Below are 27,021 nucleotides of genomic sequence, written 5' to 3'. Positions count from 1 at the left end.
TTGAAAGATGCAGTGATCTCTCTCACCAGTGATGGAGCTTTTGACCAGCAGGGCTGAGCCTTAAACAGCATGATTGCTTACTGATCACCTGATCAGTACGCTTGCTTACTGATTGCTTACTGATCAAGGTCCTGCGAGGAGCACTTGGCCTAGGCTACCCCTATTAATGCCTCCAGCACCCTGCGAGCAAGGTTAATACCAGCTTGCATGTATGAACCACCTTTTAGGTGCTAAGCCTGGAACTAAATACATAGATCATTTAAGGTGACAACCAGCTAGTGAGGGAAGCATACCATGGTAACACCGGAGCTCCATAGAGTATGTAGAAGGCAGACACTTGTGGGACCAAGTCGTACTCAAAAAACCGTGAGGAAAGCACCACCTCAAGGACCAACATCACTCAGTAAGAGCCTCAGAGCTCAGTTCTTTCCTGAAGCATTGAATAGGTGGTTGTGTGCGTATGTGGGGTTGGGGGGAGTATATTAGATGAAGGAGCTCACTGGTGTTCAGAGGCTGCCATATTGCACAGATGTACTTGCTTTCAGATATTGGACCTACTTTTTGCCAGTAAGTTGATCAGTTCTGAGAAGTGAGTGAAGTCTGGGATGGTCTAAACAGCAAATTCCTATCTCTAGGGAAATGTGCTCATTTTCTAGACTATATGGTGGCTTTGATAGTGAATAGACTGTATGGTGAAAACAGTGAACAGAATATATAGCGTCATCAAGAGTAATTGTTAAATTGTCTGCTTTTTAATTTTTCTTTTTAAGTTTCTCTAGGTAAACGCTACCCAGTTTTCTGTGTGTGTGAGGCATTTCCTCTGTTTCCCCATTGGACAGATATGGGAACTGAGACTCCTAGAGTGTAAATCCTTTCCTTGGTTGCACAGCACAGAAATAGTCACAGCATAAATTAAGCCCTGTCCATGCCATGCAGCATCCTGTTCAGCCGTGGGTGCGCCACTCACTCCCTTGCTGAGGTCCTTCTGGTGATGAACCGTACAGAGGACGCCGATGGAATTCCAACTTTTAATGGCGACCCAAGGGTGGGAGGGGAAGGTGGTAGAAATGCATTAAAAGGCCCTTAGCAGTTCACTGATGTGGGAAATTGTCTATATTTTAGGTCAATTGTCAAGGAAGATTTTGGTCTACACAGACCTGAGCAAGCAGGGAATGTGGTGTAGACGTGAGGGTGCCAGAGTTTTAATGGAAAAATATTGGGGCTCACACTGGAGTTTAAGTCCCCTTTACTGACCCCACACTGGGCTAGAGTGACTGGGGACAGGGCAGACTGACCAACCCTGTAAATGTCTCTGCATCTCGAGCCCCCAGCACTGGGCTTCCTTGTTTACTTATTTAGAGCCCAGCAGAGGAAGTGGTAAAGGAAACTCGCTGAGTCGTTTTCTGAGAAGAGACCATATTTGTTCGCAGAGGAAGCCGTTGCTTTCTTGGATCTGGCTACAGCTGAAAAGACGAATGCTCCACAAAGGGTGTTCCAGAGGGTAGGTGGGGGTCGGAAGGGTCAAGGACGTCTCCAAGCTCTGGATTTGGGGTCCTGTGTCCATGGGCACAGCACCCATGCTCAGCCTGTGAGCTTCCTCCTGGAGAGCGGTCATGGCGCTGAGGAACGTACCCTTTCGCTCCGAGGTCCTGGCCTGGGACCCTGATAGCCTTGCTGACTATTTCAAGAAGGTGAGTCTTGCTTTTCTTGTTAGTGGTTGGGCTGGACAGAGGCTTGATGATAAAATCAGGGCAGAATGCGAGAGTTGTGTAAGATAGAAATGGAACTACTAGCCGTGCACAATCTTGCCGGTTGAATGAAGGCCATGTAGACCACCTTGTTCTCCCCACAGTGAGTTCTGGAGAGAAAGGTGGCAGGGAGAACCCTTAAATGAGCATGTGCCTACTATTTTTCAGGGTCTGAATTTAGTTCTACACAAGCACTGGCCCATTTAACACTCCCCACTGTCTCGTGGGATTCATATTATTGTCCCCTTGGCTCAACTGCAAAATCAGCTCAGAGGAGTTAAGTGGCTCAAAACCCCAGAGACTGCAGAGGCACGATTCAAGTCACACCTGTTTGGTTTCAAAGTCTATGCTCTGAGAGGCAGAGAATTGCTGTAACCGCTAATGAGATCTGGCTACTTACTAGAAAGGAGAGACTGGAAGCCTGCGGGAGGAGAGGGACGAGGCAGGGTAGGAGGGCTGGGAGGGGGCGAAGATGAGCAATGCCAGATTGGGGCCTGGGCATTCATTGCTCATGACCCCAAGAGAGGGGTCCTCAACCTCTCACATGGAGCAGAGTCTCAGTAGAACTTTATGGGAGTCTCAGGAGGCAGTCCAGAAAACTGAAGCCCTATGTCCCCGTAGGCTTAGCCAGGAAAAGCCTAGGGCCAGGCTTGTGGCAAAGCTGGGACTAGGGTGTTGCTGTCCTATCTTCCAGGCTTAGGGGAAAGGTTCAAGGATCTCCAGGCTTGGATCCCCTTCATTTGCCCATGGGGACCATACATCTGCATGGGTAATCTCAAGCCACAGGACTCAGTTAGAGCTCCTCTCCCCCTCTCCATGGGGTAAGATGCCTAGTGAGGGGGGTTTGACCATCTAACACCCTCATCCCTATAGGCTGCCATCAGACTCAGCTAACATTCCAGACTGCCATAAAGATGAAATTGTAAAGCTCAGACCTTAGAAGCAACTAACTCAACTTCCTGTTTTTGCTGGGGAAACTAAGATTCAAGGGGGGGGGATCTTAGCCAAGCCTGGATTCCACACAGTTCCAAGGGGCTGATCATCACTGTTCTTCCCTAACCTAAAGAAGAAAATGTGAACGTGTTGAATTGGGTGTGACATGGTAGGGGCACTGCTCACAGATCTTCTTATTTGCCCTGTTTTGTGCACTTCACGTCTGTTATTTTCCTTCTGTAAGGTCATAGTAAACTTAGGTTTCAGCAAAGATTGTGGCACAGCTGGATTTGGAAGGATGCTTCTAACTACTTTTCTTAAAGATAGACCCAATAAGTTAGAGGAACAAGGTAAAATTTGCCAAGATGGAGTAAGATGGTATGTTACCTTAATAAAAAGAGGAGAAAGGAACTGAGCATTATGAAGGGCTCGATCTTCAAGGCAAGCCCCCATCTTCAAGCTTGAATAGGACAATTATACAACCAGTTGAACCACAGAGAACTGAGGGTAAAATTGCTGTCAGTGCAGGGAGATGGGGGACAGGTCGGGGATGGGGACTGGGGAAGACATGTCTCTGCCTCAGTTGGGAGAAGGGAGAATTTTCTTCTTAGGGATCTCAGACCCTGGGATATATCCATACCACTGGGACAGGCTCCTCCTCCTGGCATAACCTGGCATAAAAGGATTGAGGGCAGGACAGGAGTCTGAGAGCCATCTGTGATCCCGAAAGGCCCAGCCCCTCCCTCCCAGATTGGATTGGAGACCCTTCAGGTTCTGAGCACCTCCTCCCACCCCACCAAGAGAAAACAATGAGTAAATGGACCCTGGAGTTTCACTGGGGTGGGGTGGGGTGGATCTTAGCAAACAAACCTGCCATTTAAAAGACCAATCCACAAGTGGAATTTCTACCAAAATATGGGGTCAGTCCACCCTGGGAGATAGCACCCCACCCAGATCTGCAGGCAGACACAGCTTGGTTTGAATTCCAGCTCTTCCACCTGCTAGCTTGTGGTCTTAGTTATGTGACCTCTCTGCGCCTCAGCTTCCTCTATAGTGAAATAGAGATACAAACAATCCTTGTGAGGATTAAGGCAAATCATGTGCATAAGGCACTCATAGACAGAGGGGGCCTAGATCACGTTCATGTTTGATCTTCCCTTGTTCCTGCTCTGTTAGCTGGCCCCTGGCAGGGGACACCCATGCAGCCTGTCAGACCTTGCGTCTTTTTGTTTCTGATATGTGTGCCTCAGCCCGTGTCTGGAATGTCAGCTCCTGACGACTGAGATCAAATTTTGTATTTCTGCAACACCTCGATTCCTTTTGAAGAATAGGAGAGCATCTTTGAGCCATGCAGTGGGGAGGCAATGGCTCAGAGCCATGTGTCTTGATCTCAGCTGGGATTCCAGTTCACTGTGTGACTTTAGGCCAGTTTTCTCCCTTCTCTGGGCATCAGTTGCCTCATCTACAAAGCCAGGTGACTTCTCTGGATCAGTGCAGGATGCTTATAAGAGTCATTGGGGTGCTTGTTAGAAATAAAGATTTTTAGGCCTACAGGCCCAGATCTTACTAGACCATAATCAAATATCTAGGTCCCAGTCTGCTGGGCTTTCTGGAGAGCTAGGTGCCGTCAACACTCTGCAAAACTGGAGATTTATCTGATAATGATGACATGAAAATGATGGATCAGAGGCAGTTGACTATTCCAAGAACTGCTCACCCGTGCCTACAGATAAGGGAGTGCTGGGACTCTGCAGAAGCTTCCAATAGCCCCCTAATAGCTTACTTAATGTGACATTCATCCCACGCTCCCAAGCCAAGAGGTCACAACAACTCTTTAGATTTGTTGGCCATAGATGAGAATGTGGTTTCAAATTTGTCCCCAAAGAAGACTGCCACCAGCTGTGAGGCCCATACCTCAGATCCTCGAGGACAGCCATTTAACTTTAAATACGTCCAAAGCATCACACTTAGAGATATTACAAGTGTCAGTGTTTCTGCTCCCTAGGACGAGACAAAATAGACACTTCAGATGATTGCTGATTGGTTTAGGAAAATAACCAGACCTCAAAATAATGCTCATTCCAGTGGATCCTTTATCACTCTATTCTGAGACTCTGACTTAAACAATTTACCTTAAATAAGCAGGAAACAACTTTTGCAAAATAATATCCATGATGTTCAATATTTTGATTCAGAGACATATTAAGCCACATTTTCTCTTATTCACTTCACTACTGTATGTGAATAATGCTGTCATTAAAAGTAAGAACATTCCTGACAGAGATACTAAACCCTTGTTCTGAAGCCCAATTGTCACCTCTGTCACCTGTCACCTACAACCCATGGAAGCTTATTATGCAAGTTACTTGACTCTCTGTGACTCGCATTCCCCATCTGCCAAATGTGAAGATTAGACTGAGTTAACTACTTGGAACAGGGCCTGCCATAGAGCAAGCTTTCAATAATTATTAGCAGTTTTCAATTATGATTGTTGAAACAGCAATCTGGCAAACAATCTAAATGTTCAGCAATAAGGAAGCAATTAGATAATATTGTAGCCATTAGAATAATGCTTAAAGTAAGTTTGTAAAATACTAGGCAGAGCTTATGTTATCATTTAGGTAATTTAAGGAAAGGAAGTCCGTGTAACAACACTGACTATACATTATAATCTCAGGTATGTTTAGAAACACGCTAGGAAGAAAGCTTTGAGGGAAACACTTCGCAGGGCTCGCTGAGGTTGTCCCTGGGTGGTGAAACCATCGATGTATTTATTTTCTTCTTTAAGCTCCCCTCTACCTCCTAAGGAGCACATGACCAGAGCTTTGTATGCCTTGAAGGCAGTGTCTTCCTGGAGGGCTGGGCCCCAAAGCCTTAGAGCGAGGCCATTTCTCCATTTCAGGCAGTCCCAAGGGGGTAGTGATAGCTGGGTTGAGTTGGAGATGGGGCCCCTATGTGAACCAGGGGAGGGGAAAGGAGGGGAGATTGGCTAGCCACAAGTACCACAAATTGCTAAGTTCCTGGGGCAGGCAAGGGGCGGGGGTGGGAACAATGGCATGAGCCCATCTGTCTTTGCTAACAGTGCCTTCTCTGCAGCTGAACTACAGGGACTGTGAGAGGGCCGTGAAAAAGTACCACATCGACGGGGCTCGGTTTTTGGTAAGCTCTGGCCAGTACAACACACTAAAACCAGGGATGTCCTACCCTGCTCCCAACGCAGTGGGCCGACTGGTCTACCTCGTCACAGGGGATGCCTGTAGTCAATGTCCTCTTTCAGGACCCCCACGTGGCTCTCTGCCTTCTCTGCCTTCTCACACCACCTCTCAGGAGCCTCCTATCCAGAACCAGCTTGGGTCTTTCACTGATGTTGAGATATACTCTAAAGTTAAAGTATAAGGAGGAATCCAAGTACAGTTGGGAAAAAAAATCTGGAAAATCTATTCAGTGCCACTTATACACTGAGAAGCCCTAGGGTAAAAAAAGAGACCATATTGGAGAACAGACGATTCTCAACCTCCAGTTTCTCCTCTGGAGTACATACCTTCTGAGTGGGGTGAAGGGAGGAAGCAGTCTCATTATTTCAATTACTTGCCTCTTGCCTGTCTTTCTTTCTTTCTCTTTCTTTCTTTTCTTTCTTTCTTTCTTTCTTTCTTTCTTTCTTTCTTTCTTCCTTCCTTCCTTCCTTCCTTCCTTCCTTCCTTCCTTCCTTCCTTCCTTCCTTCCTTCCTTCCTTCCTTCCTTCCTTCCTTCTTTCTTTCTTTTTTTCTTTCTGTCTTTCAGAAATAGAGTCTAACTCTATCGCTCTGGGTTGAGTGTCGTGGCATCATCACAGCTCACAGAAACCTTGAACTCTTGGGCTCAAGCAATCCTCTTGCTTTAGCCTCCCAAGTAGCTGGGACTATAGGTGCCCACCACAAGCCCGGCTAGTTTTCTATTTAGTAGAGACGGGGTCTCACTCTTGCTCTGGATGGTCTCAAACTCCTGAGCTCAGGCCATCCACCCAATTACTCGCCTCTTTCTCACCACCAAAATTCACAAAGTTGATTTTGTGTCAAATACATGTATGATACAAGTCTTACCACTATATTATGTGTAATTCAAAAGAGCTTTAAGTCTAAACCTAATTGCTGTATTTAAGCCAATAAAGGGAAGGGGACACAGCTCTAAGGCTGGAGACAGAGTTTCTAGGATGTGGGCTGCGGGGTGGTCTGAGGATTTTCCTTGAAATGACACCTTTTTCCAGGTGTTAAGAGAAACCTTGACTGCACCAATCCATCCCTTCTGGGGACTTTGCTTCACTCTGTAAAAAACAAATGTAAACAAAACTGCAAAGGTCTGAAGGGGGTGGGCATTTCTAAGTGGGTGGGGTTCAGAGTAGTAAGGGGGGGAAGCCCAGATGTGATGACCTGTAAGTCATCACCAGTATGGGAACTTGACCTTGACACTTCATTCAGGCCAATTGGAAGGGATCAGAGAGGTCACAGCCTCCAGTTTGTCATTGAGGACACGACTCCTTTCTTATACTGCATCCCTGCTATCAGCTCTGCATGGATTCCTTTGGTGATAGTGAGCTCAAGACTGCTCATAGCCATCTGCCCCTTTTGGGGCAGCTCTGATGTCTCAAGCTGAGACAAAACCTGTGTTCTCATTGGTCTGAGTTTTGCTTTCAGGTGTCATAGACGTGTTTATTCACCATCCACCTAAATCATTCATTCGTTCACTCACCCATTCACTTGACAAGCATTTTCCTGAGTTCCTTTTACATTCTGGATCATGCCAAGTACTGGGGATAGAGAAACGATTAAGATGTAATTTTTGCTTTCTAGATGTTTGTTTTATAGCAGAAAGATATCCCCAAGAAGACCTCCAGCCACCACTTTACACATGAGGAAACACACACAGAGGTGTAATGTGATTTGTTCCATGTTACAGACCTAGTAACTGAACTGAAGTATACATTTAATTTAGTCTAATGCTATTTGAGCATTTAACAATGCTATTTATTTACACTGAGCTTTGAGTCAATAGAATGCCTGGAGTTTTATTGTTGCTGTGTTTGCAAATTACTGCTAAATCCCAATTTAGCACTGAGAACAGACTTATCACGGTCAAGTGGAAAGGAAGGATAGCATCTTTGAGGATGGTCCTGCTGTGGCCCTGTTGTCCTGGGTGACCTTGACCAAGCCCCTTCCATCCCTGAGCCTCCCTTATTCTCTTCTGCATTGGGCTGGGGAATAGCGGATGCTGTCCCCTCACAACTCTGTGATCCCTCCATTCTCCCCTGTGAGTGTCAGGCCTGGGAGGACAAGGTCATTTCCTTGGTTGAGAGGTAGTACCTGAGCAGCTATGTGTCCTCCGCTTCAGTCTCTGGGACCTAGCAGTCCCTCAGAGAACACAGCATATCCTGCTCATTGTGTGGACAGGAGGAAAGAGGGGAGACAGGAAGCAGGAGAGCAGGGGGGCAGAATCCAGGGCCTGCCCCAGCAACTGGGGAAGCCTGTTGTTCACCTCAGCTGCTCTGGGTACAATTTTGGACTCCCATTTTAAGCTCTAATTACCTATCTTTCACTCCTTCCAGCTCTGTAATACCCAGAGCTGTACTGCCATTGAAGGCAAAATTGGAAGGCCCTAATTATTCCTCTCTTCCTTCTTTCTTCTCCTTTCAATTTCTTTTTTTTTTTAACTCTCTGTCTTCCTTTCCTTTTCTTTCCTTTTTTTCTCACTTTCTTTCCTTTCCTTTTCTTTCTCTTTCCCTCCCTCCCTTCCTTCCTTCCTTCTTTCCTTCCTCCTTCCCTCCTTTTCTCTCTTTCTTCTTTAAAGTAGGAGGCGTAGGTCCCTTGAACCCGTCTGTTGTCATTTTTGTTTTCCATTAAGAAGTATAGAACCTTGTCTTGGGGAGAATAGGGGTGCTATTCTTCCAGAAGTATCTAAAGAGAAGGAAATGTGCTTGAGATCTGTGTCAGTTGGGAAGGCATGTGACTCTATGTCACAGAAACCTGACCATAGTGGCTTAACCAAATAGAGGTTGGTCTTTCTTAAGAAATAAGAATGCACTCAGGGCTGGAGAACTGCTGAAAGATGTCAAGAATCCATACTTCCTCCAGCCTATGGGGCAAGCCTGCAGCTTCTGTCCTAATGGTTGCAAATTGGCTACCCCCCCTCTGTGTATCACATCCGCTTTGTAGGTAAGAGGAAGAGGGGAAGGGCAGAGCGTAAAAGGTGCAGGGTGAATGGTAGATGTGTGCCCCCTTCCCTCAAGAAAGTCATGAATTTTTCAGAAGTTTCATCCAGCAGACTTTAGTTGATATCTCACTGGCTGAAATGGAGCCGTGTGATCTCCACCATCTGTAAGGGAGTCTAGGGAGTTACATGTTTTGAACAAATATGTTTAAAACTTTAGATGAAATTCTGCAATTGTCAGTAAGGGAAAAATAGAGAGTGAATATTGGTAAGCAAAAGGCTGTGTCTGCCACATTGCCCCTCCAAATAAGGCCCAGTGTGAGGCTTTCCCCCTCTGTACCCCGCTTCTGAACACACCGAGCATATGTTAATACTGCTGCCAAGTCACAGAGCTAACTTCGAAGTTGCCATATGAGTAAGCTAGAGTTTACTGAAGGGGTGCTATGAAGGGTTTTGAAAGAAGAGGAGCATTTACATCACACAGCAAAACTCTCCAAAATTCCTGTCTTAGCCTCTCATCTTTCCTCATAGCCCTTGTCCCTGTTCTAAGTGTCTCTTCCCAAACAACCTGCTCCTCAGTGTCTCCAGGCATGCTCATGCCCACCTCCTCCTCCACAAGCTTCCCCCAATTCCCTCAGCTTATGCCCACCTCCCAGCACAGCAGAAGCTGGGAGCCAGCTACCTGGCGCTCAGCTGTCATCCCTCGGGCAGCCCAGGAAGCCTTCAACTCATCATGACATGCTCTGAACATGAGTCTTAGTACCCTTCCTGGGAATAGGGGAGTAGTTCTGGAGAGGGGAGATGCTGTTGCTCAATGATGTTTAAAAAAAAAAAAAAAGAAGAAGAACATAAAGAGGTTAAGAAGTTTGACCAAAAGCCTGGTGCTCTCGGATTCCTGGTTTCCTCCCTTGCCCTTCCCCAATCCTGCTGCGGGTGGTCTGTTAAGCGGGGTAGTGTCAGAAACCACTCCTGTAAGCTGGATCAGACAAGTCTAATAAGCATATTGCTGTGATGCCCCAGCCCTGGCCCCTGTGCCAGCAGAGCTCAAAGGGAAGCTTGCCCAGCTCTTCCCAGTGGGCAGCAAACAACCCAACAAGCAGCTCTCAGCACAGAAGAGGAAAAGAAGCAAAAATATCCAAGACCAAGCCCAGCCAGAGCCCCTTCCCACTTCCACTCCCCAGGGTAATGATTCCTCACCTTCCTCCCCAGCTCCTCAGTCACATACCTTGTACCAGGCATTCTGCCAAACACGTTACATTCACCACCTCACTCCATCTTCGCACCCAGAAAGGTGGCTGTTATTATTAAAATGATCCCCATTTTACAGATGGGGTAACTGAGGCTCAGAGAGGTGAAATGTGTGCCCAAAATAATATACCTGCCAAGTGGATGAACCAAGATTCAAATACAGCCTGACACCAGAACCCCTGGCTGGAACATCTGCCCTCGGGCCCTGATTAGAGTGGCCTGAAGCCCCTTCTCTGGCTCACGATTGGTTTTGTGGAAAGCATGCCCATCTTCTTTTCTGATCCCAACACTGGTGTGCCCACCCTGCTCCTCCCTTCAAGATTCCTACCATCACCCTCTCCCTAGCTCCTCTCCAACTTAGGCTACTGGGACCCCCGAAGGGCTCAGACTGTGATTCCCCAGAGCAGAGTCCCAGCCCCAGCTCACCGCCCTTCGTGTCCCTGAGCCTTAGTGTTCATGGGAACACAGACAGCTCCTGTATTACAGGGCTCATGTGGGAATTAATTAAGGTGTCCTGAGGCCGAGGCCCCAGTCAATTCTTGACCAATAGGAGTTTCTTTCTCCTTTCCCTTCTTGGTTGCCTCAGGAAAACCTTGTCATTGCACCCCCACAACTGGAGAGTTCTGCCAATAGCCCTAGTGAGTCTCTGGGCTGTGACAGTGTAGAAGGGGCCGAGGGCCCTTCCCCAGGCTGACTTCTCCACAGCAGGGCCTCCTGGAGCCTGAAGGGCCCTGGAGTCTGGAGTGTGAGTTTAGGGATGAGGTCACAACAGGGCCAAACTCAGCCCACAGAACAAGTTTTTGGGTTTCGTAGACTTAGTTCTCACCATGTTTATTTGGTTAAGTCAAAATTATTTGTCAACTTTAAGAACTCAGAACATTTCACATAAAGTCCAGATTTCAGGATTCCCTTTGAAAAAGTATATCCATCGACACCAGGTTCAGCCTACAGGCTTTTAGGAAACATCTAGAAGCTGCCTGCTTTGGGTAGGGGTGGGGGGATAAGCTTCAATTTGCCACAGGCCCCACCATTCCCTATAGTTTTTCACACATTACTCTTCTCGCCTGGCTCAGAGCCCTTCGCGTGGGTTGTAACCTGCCTGCCATGTGTGTCTCCCTTTCAGAACCTGACAGAAAATGACATCCAGAAGTTCCCCAAGCTCCGGGTGCCGTAAGTACTTTCCTGACTCCTTAGGTGGTTTGGGAAACCGAGGTTGGCATGGGAAGTAGCCCAGGGGGTCTGGGTCAGTTATGTATTACTGTTGGCTTGGAATAAGTAAGCAGGTGGTGGATGCTAAGTTGGGGAGATGCTTTTCCAAAAGAAATGGAACATCCTTGGGTATTTTCGTGTCACATGCACAGACAACTGACTTAATGGTGGAAACGCTTTGGTCTTCTCCAAATGTTTGCTGTCTATTTATTAGTGGTGTGAACCTGAGCAAGTAATTCTCCTTCTTGTGTCTCAGCCTCCTGATCTATAAAGCGGGAATCATAAATAATACCTTCCTCCCAGGACTGTGGTGAATGTTCAATGAGCCAATGTGTGTCCAACAGGGTTTGTTTAGAAGACCAAAGATGCAGGGGTTTGGCTTCTAGTCAATGAAACAGCCAAATGCCACTGCGCTTGTCAGTGAACACAAAGTTGCTTTCCATCTCTGCCTTCCCAGCCATGATCCTACTTCTTGCCCAAAAAGCAATCTGCTCTATTTCCTATACACCTGTTGTATAATATGGGTACCGTCCATGGGATTTCAAGAATCTTTGCTTTGTCTTACACACTTTGAGTCTACTTCCTTCTGCCGGATGTTCCAATCTTACTGTTTCAGGTTGTTGCATTTAGCAACCAATCCTTCCAGCAAATAGGCTTGCTGACTTAGTCTTAATGTTAGGACCTACATGGGCTTGACTATTTATTATAAAATAAGTCATACTTGGACCTCAGGGGGAAAAAAGCAAGTGGGATGGCTCAGAACAAGGGCAGGATCTGGGGAAGAGAAGTTACACAATGAGTTGGAAAAGGAAGCCCAGCTCGTGAATTGGATGCTCTTGCCAGAGATAAACCCAACTCTGTGATGTTTTCACTTCTTCTCTTCCCATGGGTCACTTGGGCCTTTAAAAATAGCATCAGTACCGAGAGACCTGAGTTTCACCATGGCTTCATCACCAACTCAGTGATGTCTTGAGTTTTGGGGGGCCTTTGATTCTAGCTTAGTAAAACGAGAGCTGAGCCAGATGAAGGATGGCAATATGAATCAATGTGTGAAAATACTAACTGCTTGGGAATGGCTGTCAGGGGTGTTGAGAAGAATCCTGAGGACAGGGAGCCATTATTGATTACTCATCTCTGCCGTGGGTGCTGAAATGGAAGTTACAGTATGCATATCATGCCATGCATGTTTCATCTCTATAGTAAAGGTGTCACATACTCAAATACCTATAATAGCCAGGCAGCAGATAGATAGAAATATGTAAAATGTGTCAGGCTGAACACACAAAGCCCTATTAATTTATTTTTTGTTTTACCACCATTGAGTAAAACAGTGGTAAATATTCTATGTGGAGAAATATTTCTCTAGTATAAGAAAAAATAATAGCACAGTTATGATGCTTAAAAAAAAACAAGCATCACAAAGCCTTTTTGTTGTTGAAACAAAAGGGAGTGGTGGGGATTATGGCTAGCCAGGTACTATACGCTCCATTCAAACAGTGCAGTAGCTACTGCACTTCAATGTGAACCAAACAACATCCAGTCTTCTAATTTATCAAGAAATAGGGGCTTTATTTGATAGATCTCAATTTTTAAATATTGGCTCAAATGTTTTTAAATATTGTAAAAGTTGAAGTAAACAAACCTATGAGCTAGATTTAGTCTGGGTGTTAACAGTTTGAGATCTCTACTTTGGACATTCTCCAAGATCTTCTCCTTGCTCTAAGGTCTCAGAGTGCCTTTAATAATAAAAGGGAAGCAGGCCAAAGGAGTAGGACACTTGGAGTCCACATGAATATGTAGACATGCCAGTAGCTCAATTAAGAAAAATATTTTTAACATGATTATCAGTTTTCTCTTGTCTAGAAGGAAGAAAGAACAGAAAGAAATAAGGACTTGCCTTTGGTGCTATCTGCAGGGACTACTGTTATTAAAGATGGCTTGATCTTTCTAAGGATTTCCTCTAACCACATGTGGCTAATTCAATTTAAATTTAATTTAAAATTTAGTTACTTAGAGGTGATAGCCACATTTTAATAGCTACATATATCTGGTAGTTACTATACAGGGGCAGAAGTAGAACATTTCCATGATTGCAGAAATGTCACGCTCTAAGGACAAACCATAGTTCTCTGTGAAAGAGAGACATTCACACACAGGGGCCAGGCCCAGTCTGCAGGTGTTTTTAATTTCATGTACATTATGCTTTAAAATCAAGAAAAGTTTAACAAAATTTAGCTTCTTTAGAAACAAATGAAAATTGTGGTAATCTGGGGCCCACATTCTATTGTGGCAAGAGTTGTCTAGACCTGCTGCCTGCTGCCCTGTTTAGATGGGAATTGTGCTCCCCCACGCACCATGGTCCCACCACACCCTAATGGATTACCCTAAGGTGCACCAATCATCTGTATCATATACAAATGAACTTGGCTTTCTGACCAAGATGATATAATAGGATCATATTTACTTTCACACATGAAACAACCAAATAGCTGGACAAATACACGAAATAGCAATGTTCATGACACTAGACATCCGACAATGAGAATGGAAAACAAAGGCAGGGAGCTCTATGATTACTCACTGCCTTGAGATGCCATGGTGCAGGGAGTGGGAAACACAGTGCTAAGTCTGGTGGATACATTGAGTTGAGGAGGCAGCTGAGAGTCCAGGCATCTGCATTTTGTTGAATCAGTGCCAGAGAGAAGAGAGCTGCACAGAGAAAACCTTCTGGAGGGCTTCAGAGGACCCCTCCTCATTGGGTGCTGAGCAGAACATGCATGAAAGGAGACTACTTATAGTTCACAAAAGAACTACCAAGAGGATTAGAGGAAACAGTAGCCTGTTATAGGGCTGGAAATGGTACCTGTTTCTACTAGTCTAGTTAGAAAACCTCTAGATCCATAATCACTGGGTAGAGTGCAAAGAAGGATCTTGCCTTAATAGTATAGGACTAATCTAAAATATTTTCTGATCCTGCCTAGCAAACCTTAAAAGCAATATTCAAATGAAACACATTGTTTCTGTGTAACTTAACTTCATCTCAAAATAAAACTTAAAACTCCTAACGGGAATGCAAAGATATTCATTACCCATTGAAAGAAAATTCACAATCATAGGCATCTAAAAAAAGACTAACAGGCATGCAAATAAGCACAAAAAATATGACCCATGATGAAAGGAAAAACAAACACACCAAAACTTCCCCCAAACTGACCCAGATACTAGACTTTTCAGACAAGGATGAAAATTATGAAACCATAGATCCAAGAGACTTAACAAACCACGCAAAGTCCAAGAAAAAGGAAGAAAACTACCCAAAGGTACATCATTATCAAATGGCTCAAAACTAAAGCAAAAAAGGAAATCTTAAAAGCATTCAGGAGAAAAAAGGACACATTACATACAGAGGAGCGTGTATAAGGATCACAGTAGATTTCTAATCATAAATAATGCAAGAGGGACTTTACCTAACAATTGCAATCAGTGTAACCTGGCTTATTGTACCCTCAATGAATCCCCAACAATAAAAAAAAAAAAATAATAATAATGCAAGGGAGCAGGCAGTGAAGTAATGAAAATAAAGTACCAAAAGAAGACTATGAGCAATCTAGAGTTCAATACCAGCAATAATACCTTTCAAAAATGAAGGTAAAATAAAGACTTTTTCAGATATACAAAATCTGAAAGAATTCGTCACTAATCAATCTACTCTACAACAAATATTAAATAGAGTCCTTCAGGCAGAAGGGAAATGTTATCAGATGTTAATCTGAATCCTCAAAAAGGAATGAAAAGTGCCAGAAATGGTAACTATACATATATACATACGTGGTAGAACCTCTCTCTATATATATCCAGAAATGTAAATATACATATATAGTAGAGCCTCCATAGTTGACCACCTCCTTAAGTTGACCCAATTTTCATAGGCTGGACATCTACCATATAAACTCAATGGAATTTCCTTACATCGACCACCTCTGTATGTTGACCAGTTTGGGTGGTCAACTTTCAGAGGTTCTACTGTGTGTGTGTGTGTGTATTTCTGGTACTTTTCATTACTTTGCAAGGATTCAGATTAAATATTTATATGACTTGAGGGCATTTAAGTTTACATTGGTCCCTATACAAGATTAATACTTCATTACTTCATTAATACTTGATTCATTTAGCAAACTGCTACTGGGTATCTACAATGTGTCAGGCCTTTGTTAATTACTCAGACACATGCATACACAACTTCGATGGAAGTAGGAAGGTAGGAGTAATTTCCTCCACAGTATTCAGAGAAGACTTAAGGGACAGAGGGATCCTAAGTTAAATTTTGAAATATGAAGGATGGATTGCAGGACATTCTAGGAAGAGGGAGTCTGTTGCAAAGGCACAGGGCTCCAGTGTGCTTAGCAGAGTAATGGTTGGGTCAGAACAACTGGGGCACATACCTGGGGGAATTGGAAGCAAAGAGGCTGGAAGACTGGTGGGGATGTGTGTGTCACAATTGGTAAAGACGCTGTGAACTATTCTATGAAGTGTGAGCCTGAGTGAAGGGCATGCACGAGGGAGAAGATCAAGGTAAACTTGTGTCTTGGCTCTGTCCAGCACAAGGTAAAAGATGATTTAAGGAGAGCACTCCTGGGGACATGAGACCAAGTTAAGAGGTGGTGAGCATGATCCCAATAACGAGGTGGGAGTCTCCCCCAGGACTGTGAAGCTGGGGGATTCAATCAGAGCAGCAGGACAGAGATAAAGAAGGCACTTTCAGCCTGGAAGATCCTTTTTCATTTTAAGGCTGAGCCCAGCAATGTTACAGGGCCCAGAAAGGGAGGTGGGGTGAGAACTGGCTGCTCATTAATATAGACGGGAGAATTAGAAACACTCAACATTATGGGAGGGGAGGGGGCGGGATGTCTCTTTAGCTGTTTGAACACTGAAATGAAAACTTGTCCTGTGTTGCGTGCCCTCTAATACATTTCAGTGTGTACCCCAGATAAACTATGAGGTCTGCCCGTGGAACAGGAGGGGTTAACATGGGACTAATGGAGAAGACATAAAGGGAAGGGTGGGCTGCCCTGATTAGTGACTCTAGGACAACCACTGTTTCTCTTGGCAGAAAAATGTACGAAGTACCAACTCCAGCTATACTTCTAATGAGCTACATGACCTGGGACACACCCTATGCCACCATCAATTTCTTAGACTACAGAGAGGGCGAATGGGTGAAAGACTCCATACGGGTTTGCTAATTTTAAATAGTGCCATTTAGGCATGAACACGTAGATGGGAGAGCAGGCCCCAAGGTCAGACTACTTGAAACTCAGTTTTTCGATTTGTAAGTCATGGAAAAGTGAGAGACTGTGTACAAGTTACCTTAGCATTCTGAGCCTCTACTGAAAAAAAGAAAAAAAAATTGAGGCCAGAGAATCACTTGAGCCCAAGAGTTTGAGGTAGGACGCCATGGCACTCTACCAAGGACAACAAAGTGAGACTCTGTCTCAAAAAAAAGAAAAGAGATATTCTCAGATTAATGGTAAATAATCATGAATAAGTGAAATAATTTGAAAATTGCTGGGGAATTAGGAGAGAGGGTTAAATGGTTATTAGTTGGCAGGGTCCCAAAAGAGGGCATGAACTGCCTGGTGCTCCCCTTGTCACATACAGACATTCAATACTTCTTCATTCCATTCCCTTGTACATAGGTTGATATATGTACGTATGTGTGGGTGTATGTGCCTATTACCCTAAAGGGCTGTGGCAAAGAAATTGTGTTTATGTGCAGCAGACCCAAACAAGATTACACTCCCTTAAATATCTCTATTTCTTCTTCAAAGCTTAAAATGTCAGTATTCAATAATTTTCATAAGAAGTAGACTCTGGTGAGGAAGTCTCTCTCTGTCTACAGATATGTAGTCCCTCTCTCAGGACATGGTTGACCCCCAAATACTCCCAACAGTATAACTGGGGAGGATTTTTAAAGAAAACAAGGAAGGCTGCCTTTATAGGGCCTAGGATAGACCTCATCATATAGCTGGCAATGGTCTGGTTAAAATAATAGACTACCTGTTAAAATCTTCTGATGCCCATTTGGAGTTCGTTAGAGAAGAAAATATTGGGAGTTTTATATTCAAGTCCACAGTGTAATTTAAGAAAATAAGGATAGGGCAGTGCTGGGGTGGGTAGTGTTGAGTGGTGCTGGTAATATATTTGTTCTCACTGTAGCCATCACCCATAGAGCAATGAGGCTGGGAAAATGGGATCCAGGCAGAGAAGTAGTGCAGACTTGTCTGTTACCTGCCTGTCTTCTGTAAGTCTGTAAGTCCCCTAACGGCAGAGATGGCCTCTGGTCTCGTCTCCTGAGTACCCGCTTCTCTACTTGACACAGAGAAGATGGTAAGGCCTGGAGGGGCCCACAGGTAAAAGGAACATTTCTGTACCTATTGACGAATGTGAGCAGCATCCAGCAAAATTGAAGCAGTGACAAGGCTTGTCTGGCACTTGCTCTTTCCCTCTCCCATTCATTAGTGAATCTCTGGCCAGATCCCCTGCAGACCTCAACCCTCAGTAGTCCTTCCACTTGAAAGGTGCCTCCTCTGGCCTGTCCTTTGCTCCTTTTCCTCCAATGCAAGCTCAGGAAACTTGGCTTAGAGGCTCAGTTCCCCAGTAACACTGGTCATGTGGCCTTTGACATCTGACCGACATCAGTGCTTTTCCTTCCTCATTGATCAAAAATGGCAATAATTATATTTGTCTACCATGCAAATGATTGTGAGGCCCAAGGAAAACACGGCATACAAGACTGTAGGGGTGGGGGGCCTGGGTGAGGAGGGGGGAGCCCACGCATTTGAGGGCACAGCTTGGTCTCTCCACTCCTCACCCATGTGGTCTTCTACTACCTGAAGCCCATGGTGATGGTGAAAGGCCCTTCCTGAGTCTTAAGACATCTGAGCTGCCCCCTGGCTTCTCAGAGAAGTGAATTTGGAAGGTTTGGCTTGAGGAGGCTGGGATTTAAGGACAGAACACTTTGTTCCCTTAAGGAAGGATGGCAGGAGAGACTGGGAAGGTCAGTAGGAGGTGATGTCAGAGCCTAGAAAGGCAACGAGATGAGATCTGGAAGGGTTGCTAGAGGACAGCACTGAGGGCCCGGGACCCTGTCATCCTTGGCAGGATTAGCAGTCTGAAATCTGAGTGGAGGGAGCCAGCCTGCCACTGTGGAAGGCCCTGCGTGAGGGAAAGGAGGAGAGTTGATCCAAAGCTCTTACCACGAAAGCTGTGTCAGAAACACATTTCATGAGCTAGTATACAAACTACATGGTGACAATGTGGGAAACAGTATGAAAACAGAATTTTCATGAGACAGTGCCGGCTCTTACTGTGCTGTGCACTCTGATATTTCTGTTCTCTACCCCTTCCTTCCCTCTCTCCCTTTTTTCCTTCTTTCCTTTCTTCTTGCTTTTTTGCTTCCCTACCATCCCCCCTTTCTTCTTCGGTTTCTTTCTTCCTTACTTCTTGTGTGGTCAGCAAAGATGACTTCAAGACGGACCCACTAGTGCAGTTGTTCGAGCACAGGGAGACTTGGGGGCTCCATCGAGTACCTACCAAGAGCCCTTCTTCCCCCCACGCCCTACCTCACTCCTTCGTCATTACAGAGTTCCCTCTTCTTCTGCCTCTCCTCTCTTCCCTTTCTAAAACTGCGATTTCACCAGTGTCAAGAATAACTGGATTTATGTCTGATCATAAAACTTGCCTGGGGGCTGGTTGATGTTTCTGATCCCCAGGCCTCTTCCTGGGAAGTCTGTTTAGTGAAGTCCAGGGTAGGCCTGGTAATCCATGTGTATAACAAGTACCAGTCCCGATGATCAAGCCTGTCAGGCATTCCCTAGTCAGGTCCAATGCCCTCATTGGTGCTGATGAGGAATCTGGGGCTTGGGGAGGGCAACTGCTTTTTCTGAGGTCACACAGTAGCACCACCCTTGGGACAGGACATGGTAATCAGACGGTCTCTGCATGAAGGTTCCATACTTTGAATATTACCAGGACAATCTTTAGACTGGGAAAATGAAGGCTAGCCCCCATCATTCAGCAAGTTAAGGATGCATCTGGGCTGGAACCCGGGTCATCATGGAATGCCACCTTTCTACAATGGCCTGACTTCCTGTCGTAGATCCAGCCCAATGCCAGGGCCAGCTCATCCCTCAAACAAGGGGAATCAGAGAGAACTACTGTCTACAGCTGCCTAACTCTCTCTACCTCTTTCCCTGGTCTTGAGTGAGTCCTGGGGTTTACAGGGTAGGAGAATGAGTCACCTCCAGCCCCTCACTGTCACTTAGTTCTCCAGGGTTGGGGTGCAACTTTGAAGGTTTACACGTGGTCGTAGTTGTAGCAACCACCTTGCTGCTTTGCTCACCAGCACTTCCCCTCTGTCCACAAGCCCCCAGCACTGGTCCTGCAGGGTTGGCAGGTGTTCTCTGAGCCTCTGAAGGAGAAGGACTCTGGGAGCCCAAGCTTGGTTGCAAGCCAACTGCGGGGCCCCTGCTTCCCTCCCTCAGCTCTTCGCTGCTCTTCTGCTGAGGCCTGCGGTTTGGCATTTCCTTCCTTACCCAGTCAGAGCCCCAGTGGCCTCCAGCCTGGCTGTTAGAGATAATGGTAGGAGGTGACACCACAGAGCACAGGGGGTCCTTTTAAGATCCAAACAGCTCTGTAAACCCGTCAGGGCCCAGCCAAGCAGTATGGGATGGGGGCGTTGAGGTGAGGTTTAGCCCCAGCTCCCTCAAGTCATTGCTGAAATGTCACCTTCTCATTGAGGCTTGATCATTTTAAATTGCAACCGCACCCCACTCTGAACTCCCATCCCCCGTCCCCAGCCCTCACCACCAATGCACATGTATATATGCACTGTAGACCTCACATTTCATCTCCTTGAAGATCTCCCTCCACTAGCACGTAGGCCTCTTGAGAGCAGAGATCTTGGTCTGCTTTGTTCACTGAGGCACCTTGAGCTCCCAGCAGAGTCCCTGGCACCTAGAAGGCCCTTAATGCATATTGTTGAATAAACAGTGACCACCTGACATGGCCGGGATGCAGGACTCTAAAGGGCTCCCCTGCCTGCTCTGTAGGAGACCTTCCATCTGGCAACCCATTATCTTCTTGAACAACCACTTAAAGAAACCAAAAATAATAATGTCATGGGCATTCTAATGGCATGATCAGGATATGATTAGGAAGCCTCCAACCCTGTTTTAAAGCATCTCTCCCTCCGGGTAATCACTGAAGTTTGAAATTCCAACATTGACTCTATTACCAGGGAATAAGCATTACCCTTTCTCTTAAGTCTCAGGTGTATAAGATGAAATTCATTCATCTTATCATTCCAATGAGGCAGGGGGTGTTGAGCCCAGCCCCTGGGAGAAGCTGGAGCGTGGAAGGGCTGACAAAGGAACCAGACATTGTGGATGCTAAGGACTTCCTTTGCTAACTTATTGAGTTTGTTTTAGCTCAAACTTGTTACCTGGAGATGACAGTTAAGTAGAAGGAACATAGACCATGGGTCATTCTCATAGACGGCCCAGAGACCCAACAGTGCCCACTCCCAAGGAGCTCGCAGCATAATGGGGATCAACACAGGATGTGGTGCATTGAAGAGCTCTGGCTTGGAAATTAGGGCACCTGGCTTGTGGGGCTAGGATGTAGCGGGGAGAGGGGTGGCCTTCATCATTGACCCACTATAGCTGTGGGCAAGTCCCTTCTCTTGTCTGGGCCTCTGTTGCCTCCTTTGTACAATGAAGTTGGACTAGATAACTGATGAGGCTCCTTCAAGATGCCCCAAATCCCTAGGAAACATGGAGCCTGTTTATAAGTAAGGGTCCCTTGGTCTCACCAGAGGGTGCTAAGAGGAACTGGAGTCTCTTATGTCTGGGAGGTCTAAGGGTGGAATGGATGCTTGTTGCTAGGGCATGCTTGAGATGTGGTCCTGATGACAAATGCCCTCCCTGGCCTGGATTATGGGGATTTGAAATTTCAGACATAGTGTTACCTAAGGTCTAAACATATCTTCCAGTGTTATGACTAAGGCTGGCCTCAGGGGAATGGTGATTCAGGGGGTCTCTCACTCTGCAAGCTGTGCCTTTATGGGGGATACTTCTCCAAGATTTTATAAGAATCCATGTCGCTGACTAGGAGTCAGGGAGGGGATCTGGCATGGAGGAGAAAACAGGTAAACCATCCCCCTAGCCCTCTAGAGATTGTAATAAAAAATATGCATTGAGTAGCTGATTCTTGTAGGTCTGGGGGATGGTTTGAGGAATCTTGGGAGTGAGACATCACCACATGGATGCTACTGCAGGAGTCAGGGGACCTCAGCCCCAGCAATAATAATGCATTAAATACACAGTGGAAGCATCAGATCCTGAGGCTGCTGGGGTCTGGAGGAGGGGAGGCCAGGGATGAGCTGACAAGTCTAAGGAGAGGCTTAGAACCTACAAGCAGAAGGCTAAGCCGGAGAGATCAGCAGAGAGGAAAAAGGGCCTTCTGGGCAGGATTAAGGTCTGGCTGGAGGATGGGGTGACAAGTTCTGAGTGAGGAGTAGAGGGCCCCCATTCAGGTTGTCAGAGAGGGGGCCGGCCTATGCTGACTCAGGTACTCCGAGGTCCTACAGATCAGAGAACTTCAGGGCTCAGAGGGAAGGTTGAGGCCAGAAGGAAACGGTCTTGTCTCTGCATCTGTCTCTTATCTTATAGGATTCTTAGTAAGTTAAGTCAAGAAATCAACAGGAATGAGGAGAGGAGGAGCATTTTCACACGCAAGTGAGTGTGGTGGCTCTGGGCCCTGTGGGAGGAAATTCAAGAAAGTTTAAACCCATGTTGAATCTGTGGTTCCCTGAGTCCCAGGGGTCTTGGAGGTGGTGCCCAGGGTGGGCGGGGATTCCCCTCTCTCTACCCTACATCTTGTCCCAGTGTCTGTTTGTCAGGGGAATGTCCCCTAGTGTGTTAGGCAGTCACAAGCTCCCAGTCATGCCACCAGTGTGGCTTTAGTGGTTTCCAAAATCTTCTTTGGAGCAGCCTAGCCCCAGTTGCCAAGCAACAAAGTCAAGTCCCTCCTGGGCAGTGAGACAAACCCTCCATTGGGAGCTCCTCTCACAGGACTGGACTGAGGAAAGCGGGGGATCCCCTTAAGTCAATAGCACCATTAATGCAATGCTGTTTGCCTTTGCAGACCCCAAGTCCAGCGGTTTCCTGAAGAGACAGGTAAAGATCAGGGCTGAGCAGTGGCTGCTTAGGAGGTTGGAAGGGACTTTGGTTCTTCTGCCTTTCTGGTTCTCAAGGCTCCTTGGGTGCCATGCAGGGTGACCTTACTCATTTGACCTGTAGCAAGTTCTTACCCAGGAGAGGGCTTGGGTCCAGACTGAGGGAAGGAGAGAGGTGACTCTGCAGGAACCTGACTTAAGGGACATGTGCATGGACACACTGAGCAAGTTTGGGAGCTAGCTCTGTGGAGAGCACAGAAAGGCTCAACCTTTGACTAAGCACCTATTGTGCGCCAGTCCCCCTGTTTCTGAGTCTTTTTTTTTTGCTTACAAACAATGCAAGTTTATTGCTTACAGTTCTGAGGCTGGGAAGTCCCCAGTGAAGGCGCCATCACTGTTTGTGGCAGGGATCTGCTTCCTGGCTCATTGGTAGTGCCTTCTCACTGCGCCTGCACCTGTGGCAGGGGCTGCTTCTTTGTCTTTATAGCAGTTTTCAGCTGTTCAATGCACATATTGTTAACCTGCAGGTTCCTGGGCCTTGCCTAGTCCTACTGAATCAGAGGCTCCAGGGCCAGGGCCAGAAGTGTCTGCACAACTGAAAGCAATCCTTTCTGACCTTCACGCATGTGAAAGGCTGGAAACCATCTCTGCCCTCTGGTTGTCTGGGAGAATGAGTCCCTTAGGGAGACTTTTGGGAGGTGACAGTATGTGGCTAAACCCCAGGTGTGTGGGAGGAGGCTGGGGGCCTGGGATGGGGCCCAGGTGAGGGAGGCACAGATAGGGGAGCTGTTCCGGCTTTCCTTCGAGGGGCGGCTTCCTTCAGTGATGATGGTGGTGTTATCTCTTTCTGCAGAGACACTTGAAGAGGACAATGGGGGCTGGTCATCCTTTGTGAGTATGGCATGGGCTGTTCTTTCACCTCACAGCAGCGTCCAGGGTGGCTTTGTCATAAGGTCCCAGCGCAAAGCCCCATGGAGCAAGGCCTCTAACAAGATGCCAGTTACACCCACCAGGGCTCAGAGAAGGTGTTCTGCAAAGGGCCGGACAGGAAATATTTTCAGCTTTGGGAGCCAGCTAGTCTCTGTCTCCACGACTTAATTCTGCCACTGAGGCACAAAGGCTGCCACGGTGTCTGAGCTAATCGGTGGGCTGTGTGCCTGTACACCTCTGTTTACAAAAACAGCTTGGCCCTTGGGCTGCAGTTGGCTGACCATGTGATTTTCCACTATTACCCACCGCCATGGCAGAGACTTTATCCCCCACCCATCTCCAAAAACAAACTCTCCTAGAAATCTACTCTGAAGTAGCTTTTCTGGAGAACTTAAGTCCCCATTGGTAGCCCAGACAGGAAAGATTTGAAAAGACCTCAAGGAGGGGTTTTACATTTGAGGAGTCCCATTGACCCCTTTGAGAGTCGGATGGATTCTGTACATCCCTCCCCAGAAACCACACGTATGATCACCACCCATGCAGCAGGTCCCGGGCTAAGAGCTCTGTAATGGACCATAGCCTGATCTATTCATTTCACAGATGAAGCATCAGAGCCCACGGGAGAAAATGACATGTGTACAGCCACATAGCTAGTTAGAGGCAGACCTGGGACCCAGGTCACCCAACCAAAGTTGAGTGGTCTTTCTGGTAAGCAGCCGCCTGTAGTGCATTTAGAAAGCAGGAAAAAAATGTCCCTTGTCCTACTAGGATTCTGATAAAAGAAAGCATTTAATTAAAAAAAAAAAATTTAGCTAAGTTTGTGTTTTCTACGTGAAAACAAAAATATGTGATAGGATTTACTTTGGACACAGGTAGAGAAGCACAGAGTTCCCCCCAAATACTTCTGTTTTCCCGCAGAGCTGAATCCTTGCCACGTGGCCCCTGTCATGCTCAGCCTGAGGAGTTCCATCCTTTCCGTGCACCAAGGGTTTGGTTTTCAGTCACTAGCAGCTATGTGGGCCATTATGAAAGTTTTGAGATACCCAAAAATCAAGATAATGTATCCATATAAAATAAAAATCAATATAAAATGTGCTCAGACAGAAACAAACACAGTGGCCTTCCAGCAATCGCTCCAGTGAATCAGAAAAGATGCTGTTGACTGTGTTTCTTGGGAGCGAAATAGTGAATATAATCTGTCTCAAAACTTTCATAGTGACCCACTTATAAAACTGAGTAGTTCCATTTGTGTGCCCAGCTCTTCACAGGGGGACATAGGGAGGTGAATGGACATTAAGAACCCAGTCCTGGAAGCATTTTACAGTATAGATTACACATGTTTAAAAGGTAACTGAGCCACAATCTGATTGTAAAGGGTTTATTAGAGCAAAAAATTAATGAGCCAGGCGGTCAAATCAGAAGTGGAAGGGGCACCAGGGAAGAAGCCTAAGTGATAAGTTTTTATAAAGTGAAGGCAGAAGAAAGACCAAGAAAATACTTGGTTAAAGTTATAAAGTTATTTCATTTGGATTAACTTGCTGGAAAATTTCTAAGATTATAAGTTTGTTGGTTACTTCTAATCAGTTGAGCTTAATAAGTTGTTTTACAAGAAATAGCTCAAATTAACTATGGCTTATGTTTGCAAATCAAGCAAGGTAAAGGTCCCTTATGAAGCCCAGCCAGTTTTGTCAGCTTTGGGTCTATCCTCCATCTTAATTTACCTTAACACACATATGGCAGAACATGATTAGTAACCAAACCATGAGTACAAATTTAGGGGCCAAATGATGGAGAAAAAAAAAATGTTGTAGAAGCAGAGAGGTAAAGTCTGTTGTTTGAGAAAGGTTTATGGGGTAAAGGGCTGGTATAAAACCAGGATCAATGGGTCTGGGCAGGACAGGCTGAGGAGGAGCCAGCTGGGGCTAGAGAGGGTCACCCGGCTGCAGACCTCCCTGCAGAGGCCACTGTTCCTAAGTGCTGTTCCTCAGGGGCTCAGTCCACCTGCTCCTACCTTACTAAACATGGAGTTGAGAAGATATTCATCCCTCATTTTGCCTTTGTACTGGTTATTGTTTTTTTTTTTTTTTTAAATATTCCTGAACTCAATAATAAATGCAGGAATCTTCTCAAATGAACAACTTAAATGCAGTGTCCCTAAAGCCATTTGTCAAAGCTGTCAGGATTTCTAGGATGTTGATACCTCCATTTCCTTGAAAATCTACACCCTCCCCTTGCTTCTTTCTACACTGTCCTTGACTACAGAGACAAGCCCTTGGACTTTGGCAAGACAGTGATGAACCATCATGATGTGGCAGCTGATGGTGTGGCCTCTGCTTAGAGGTCATCACCATGACTGTTCACTGCTTCGAAGCCAAGCACCCAGCACCTAGGGCTTACTTTCCCTGAGACCTAGGAAGAAGCACAAGTAAAATACAATAAAAACCCTAAATTCAGAGAGCTGTTTCCAAGACAGCAACTTTAAATACAGCCTTAGATTTCATGAATTCGATTTTGTTCCTACACACTCAACTCTCACTGAAAAGGGATGCACAGCCCCTGACTGTTCCCTCCCTGATACAACATAATCTGCTTTCCAATTAATAGGCTTTGTTTACCTGGTTTTCCTCATTAGCTGGAGCCTCTTGGCTGTACTAGGTTATAATAAGAAGAAATGTTTTGAATGCAGGCACGCTGAGGACAGAAGTGACAATTAACTAGTAGCATAAGACGGTCCAGGTGTTTAGACTTTCTCTTGGTGATGCCTGGAATAAAAAGTGTGTTATCTCAAATTAGAGCCTGTTCCTGACCCCTATTCCAGTGCCCTTCCCATTTCTTCTATTTTTCTCTATTGTGCCAAAGGTGAAAAGGAAAAGGCACTTGCCTAATGGTCAGTGACCTTGACTGAGGTCCCAAATCCATGGCTTGTTGAACCCCTGATATTGTGCTCCCAACCTCAGTTTCCTCATCTGTAAAATGGGAGCAACAACCTCAGGTTGCTTGTCCCAGGAGTGAGCCATTGTGAGGCTTCCCAGAGAGAAGACACAGGCACATGGAGTGCCATGGAACCTCTACAAACTGCACTGTCACTGTCTCTGTGTTGGCAGGAAGAAGATGACTATGAAAGTCCCAATGATGATGAGGATGGGGAGGATGACGGTGACTATGAGTCTCCCAATGAGGAGGAAGAGGCACCCATGGCAGATGACGCTGACTATGAGCCGCCACCCTCTAACGATGAGGAAGCTCTGCAGAGCTCCATCCTGCCTGCCAAGCCTTTCCCCAACACCAACTCCATGTATATTGGTAAGGGCCTTCTCTCTGATCTCTGACTCCGGCAGCCCACAGCCGAGCTACCACTGCTGTACAGGAGGCCGACACCCCCCTTGCTCAAGTAGGAGAAAGCTATGGGTGCTAATAGTAGCTCAGCTTCTTAACAGCTATGTTGCTTGGGCAAATGACTTTATCTCTCTGGGCCTAAATTTCCTCATCTGTGAAATAGGATAATAATAGTAAAGACCACGTAGGTTTGCTTGGTCT

At 46.0% G+C, this 27,021-nt stretch overlaps 1 protein-coding gene across 2 annotated transcripts in view; it reads left to right on the top strand.

Annotated features, from left to right (window-relative positions):
- Positions 1 to 1,211: 1,211 nt before the first annotated feature.
- The window catches only part of LCP2 (lymphocyte cytosolic protein 2), a 47,674-nt gene continuing 21,864 nt past the window's right edge, over positions 1,212 to 27,021 (top strand). Inside the window, exons 1-8 of one of the 2 annotated variants that reach the window (XM_053566630.1) lie at positions 1,212 to 1,691; positions 5,778 to 5,840; positions 11,233 to 11,279; positions 22,049 to 22,114; positions 22,524 to 22,555; positions 23,082 to 23,252; positions 23,408 to 23,445; positions 26,589 to 26,787. In XM_053566630.1, coding sequence (XP_053422605.1) covers positions 1,614 to 1,691; positions 5,778 to 5,840; positions 11,233 to 11,279; positions 22,049 to 22,114; positions 22,524 to 22,555; positions 23,082 to 23,252; positions 23,408 to 23,445; positions 26,589 to 26,787 — 694 coding nt within the window. In that variant the 5' untranslated portion in view covers positions 1,212 to 1,613. The remainder of the gene's footprint in view (positions 1,692 to 5,777; positions 5,841 to 11,232; positions 11,280 to 22,048; positions 22,115 to 22,523; positions 22,556 to 23,081; positions 23,253 to 23,407; positions 23,446 to 26,588; positions 26,788 to 27,021) is intronic. The other variant, XM_053566631.1, reaches the window with a different exon arrangement.

The sequence above is a fragment of the Nycticebus coucang genome, chromosome 17, assembly GCF_027406575.1.
Source record: "Nycticebus coucang isolate mNycCou1 chromosome 17, mNycCou1.pri, whole genome shotgun sequence".
Classification (NCBI taxonomy): Eukaryota; Metazoa; Chordata; class Mammalia; order Primates; family Lorisidae; genus Nycticebus; species Nycticebus coucang.
Note: the sequence above shows the minus strand (reverse complement) of the source record. Positions and strands in the feature narration are given on the sequence as shown.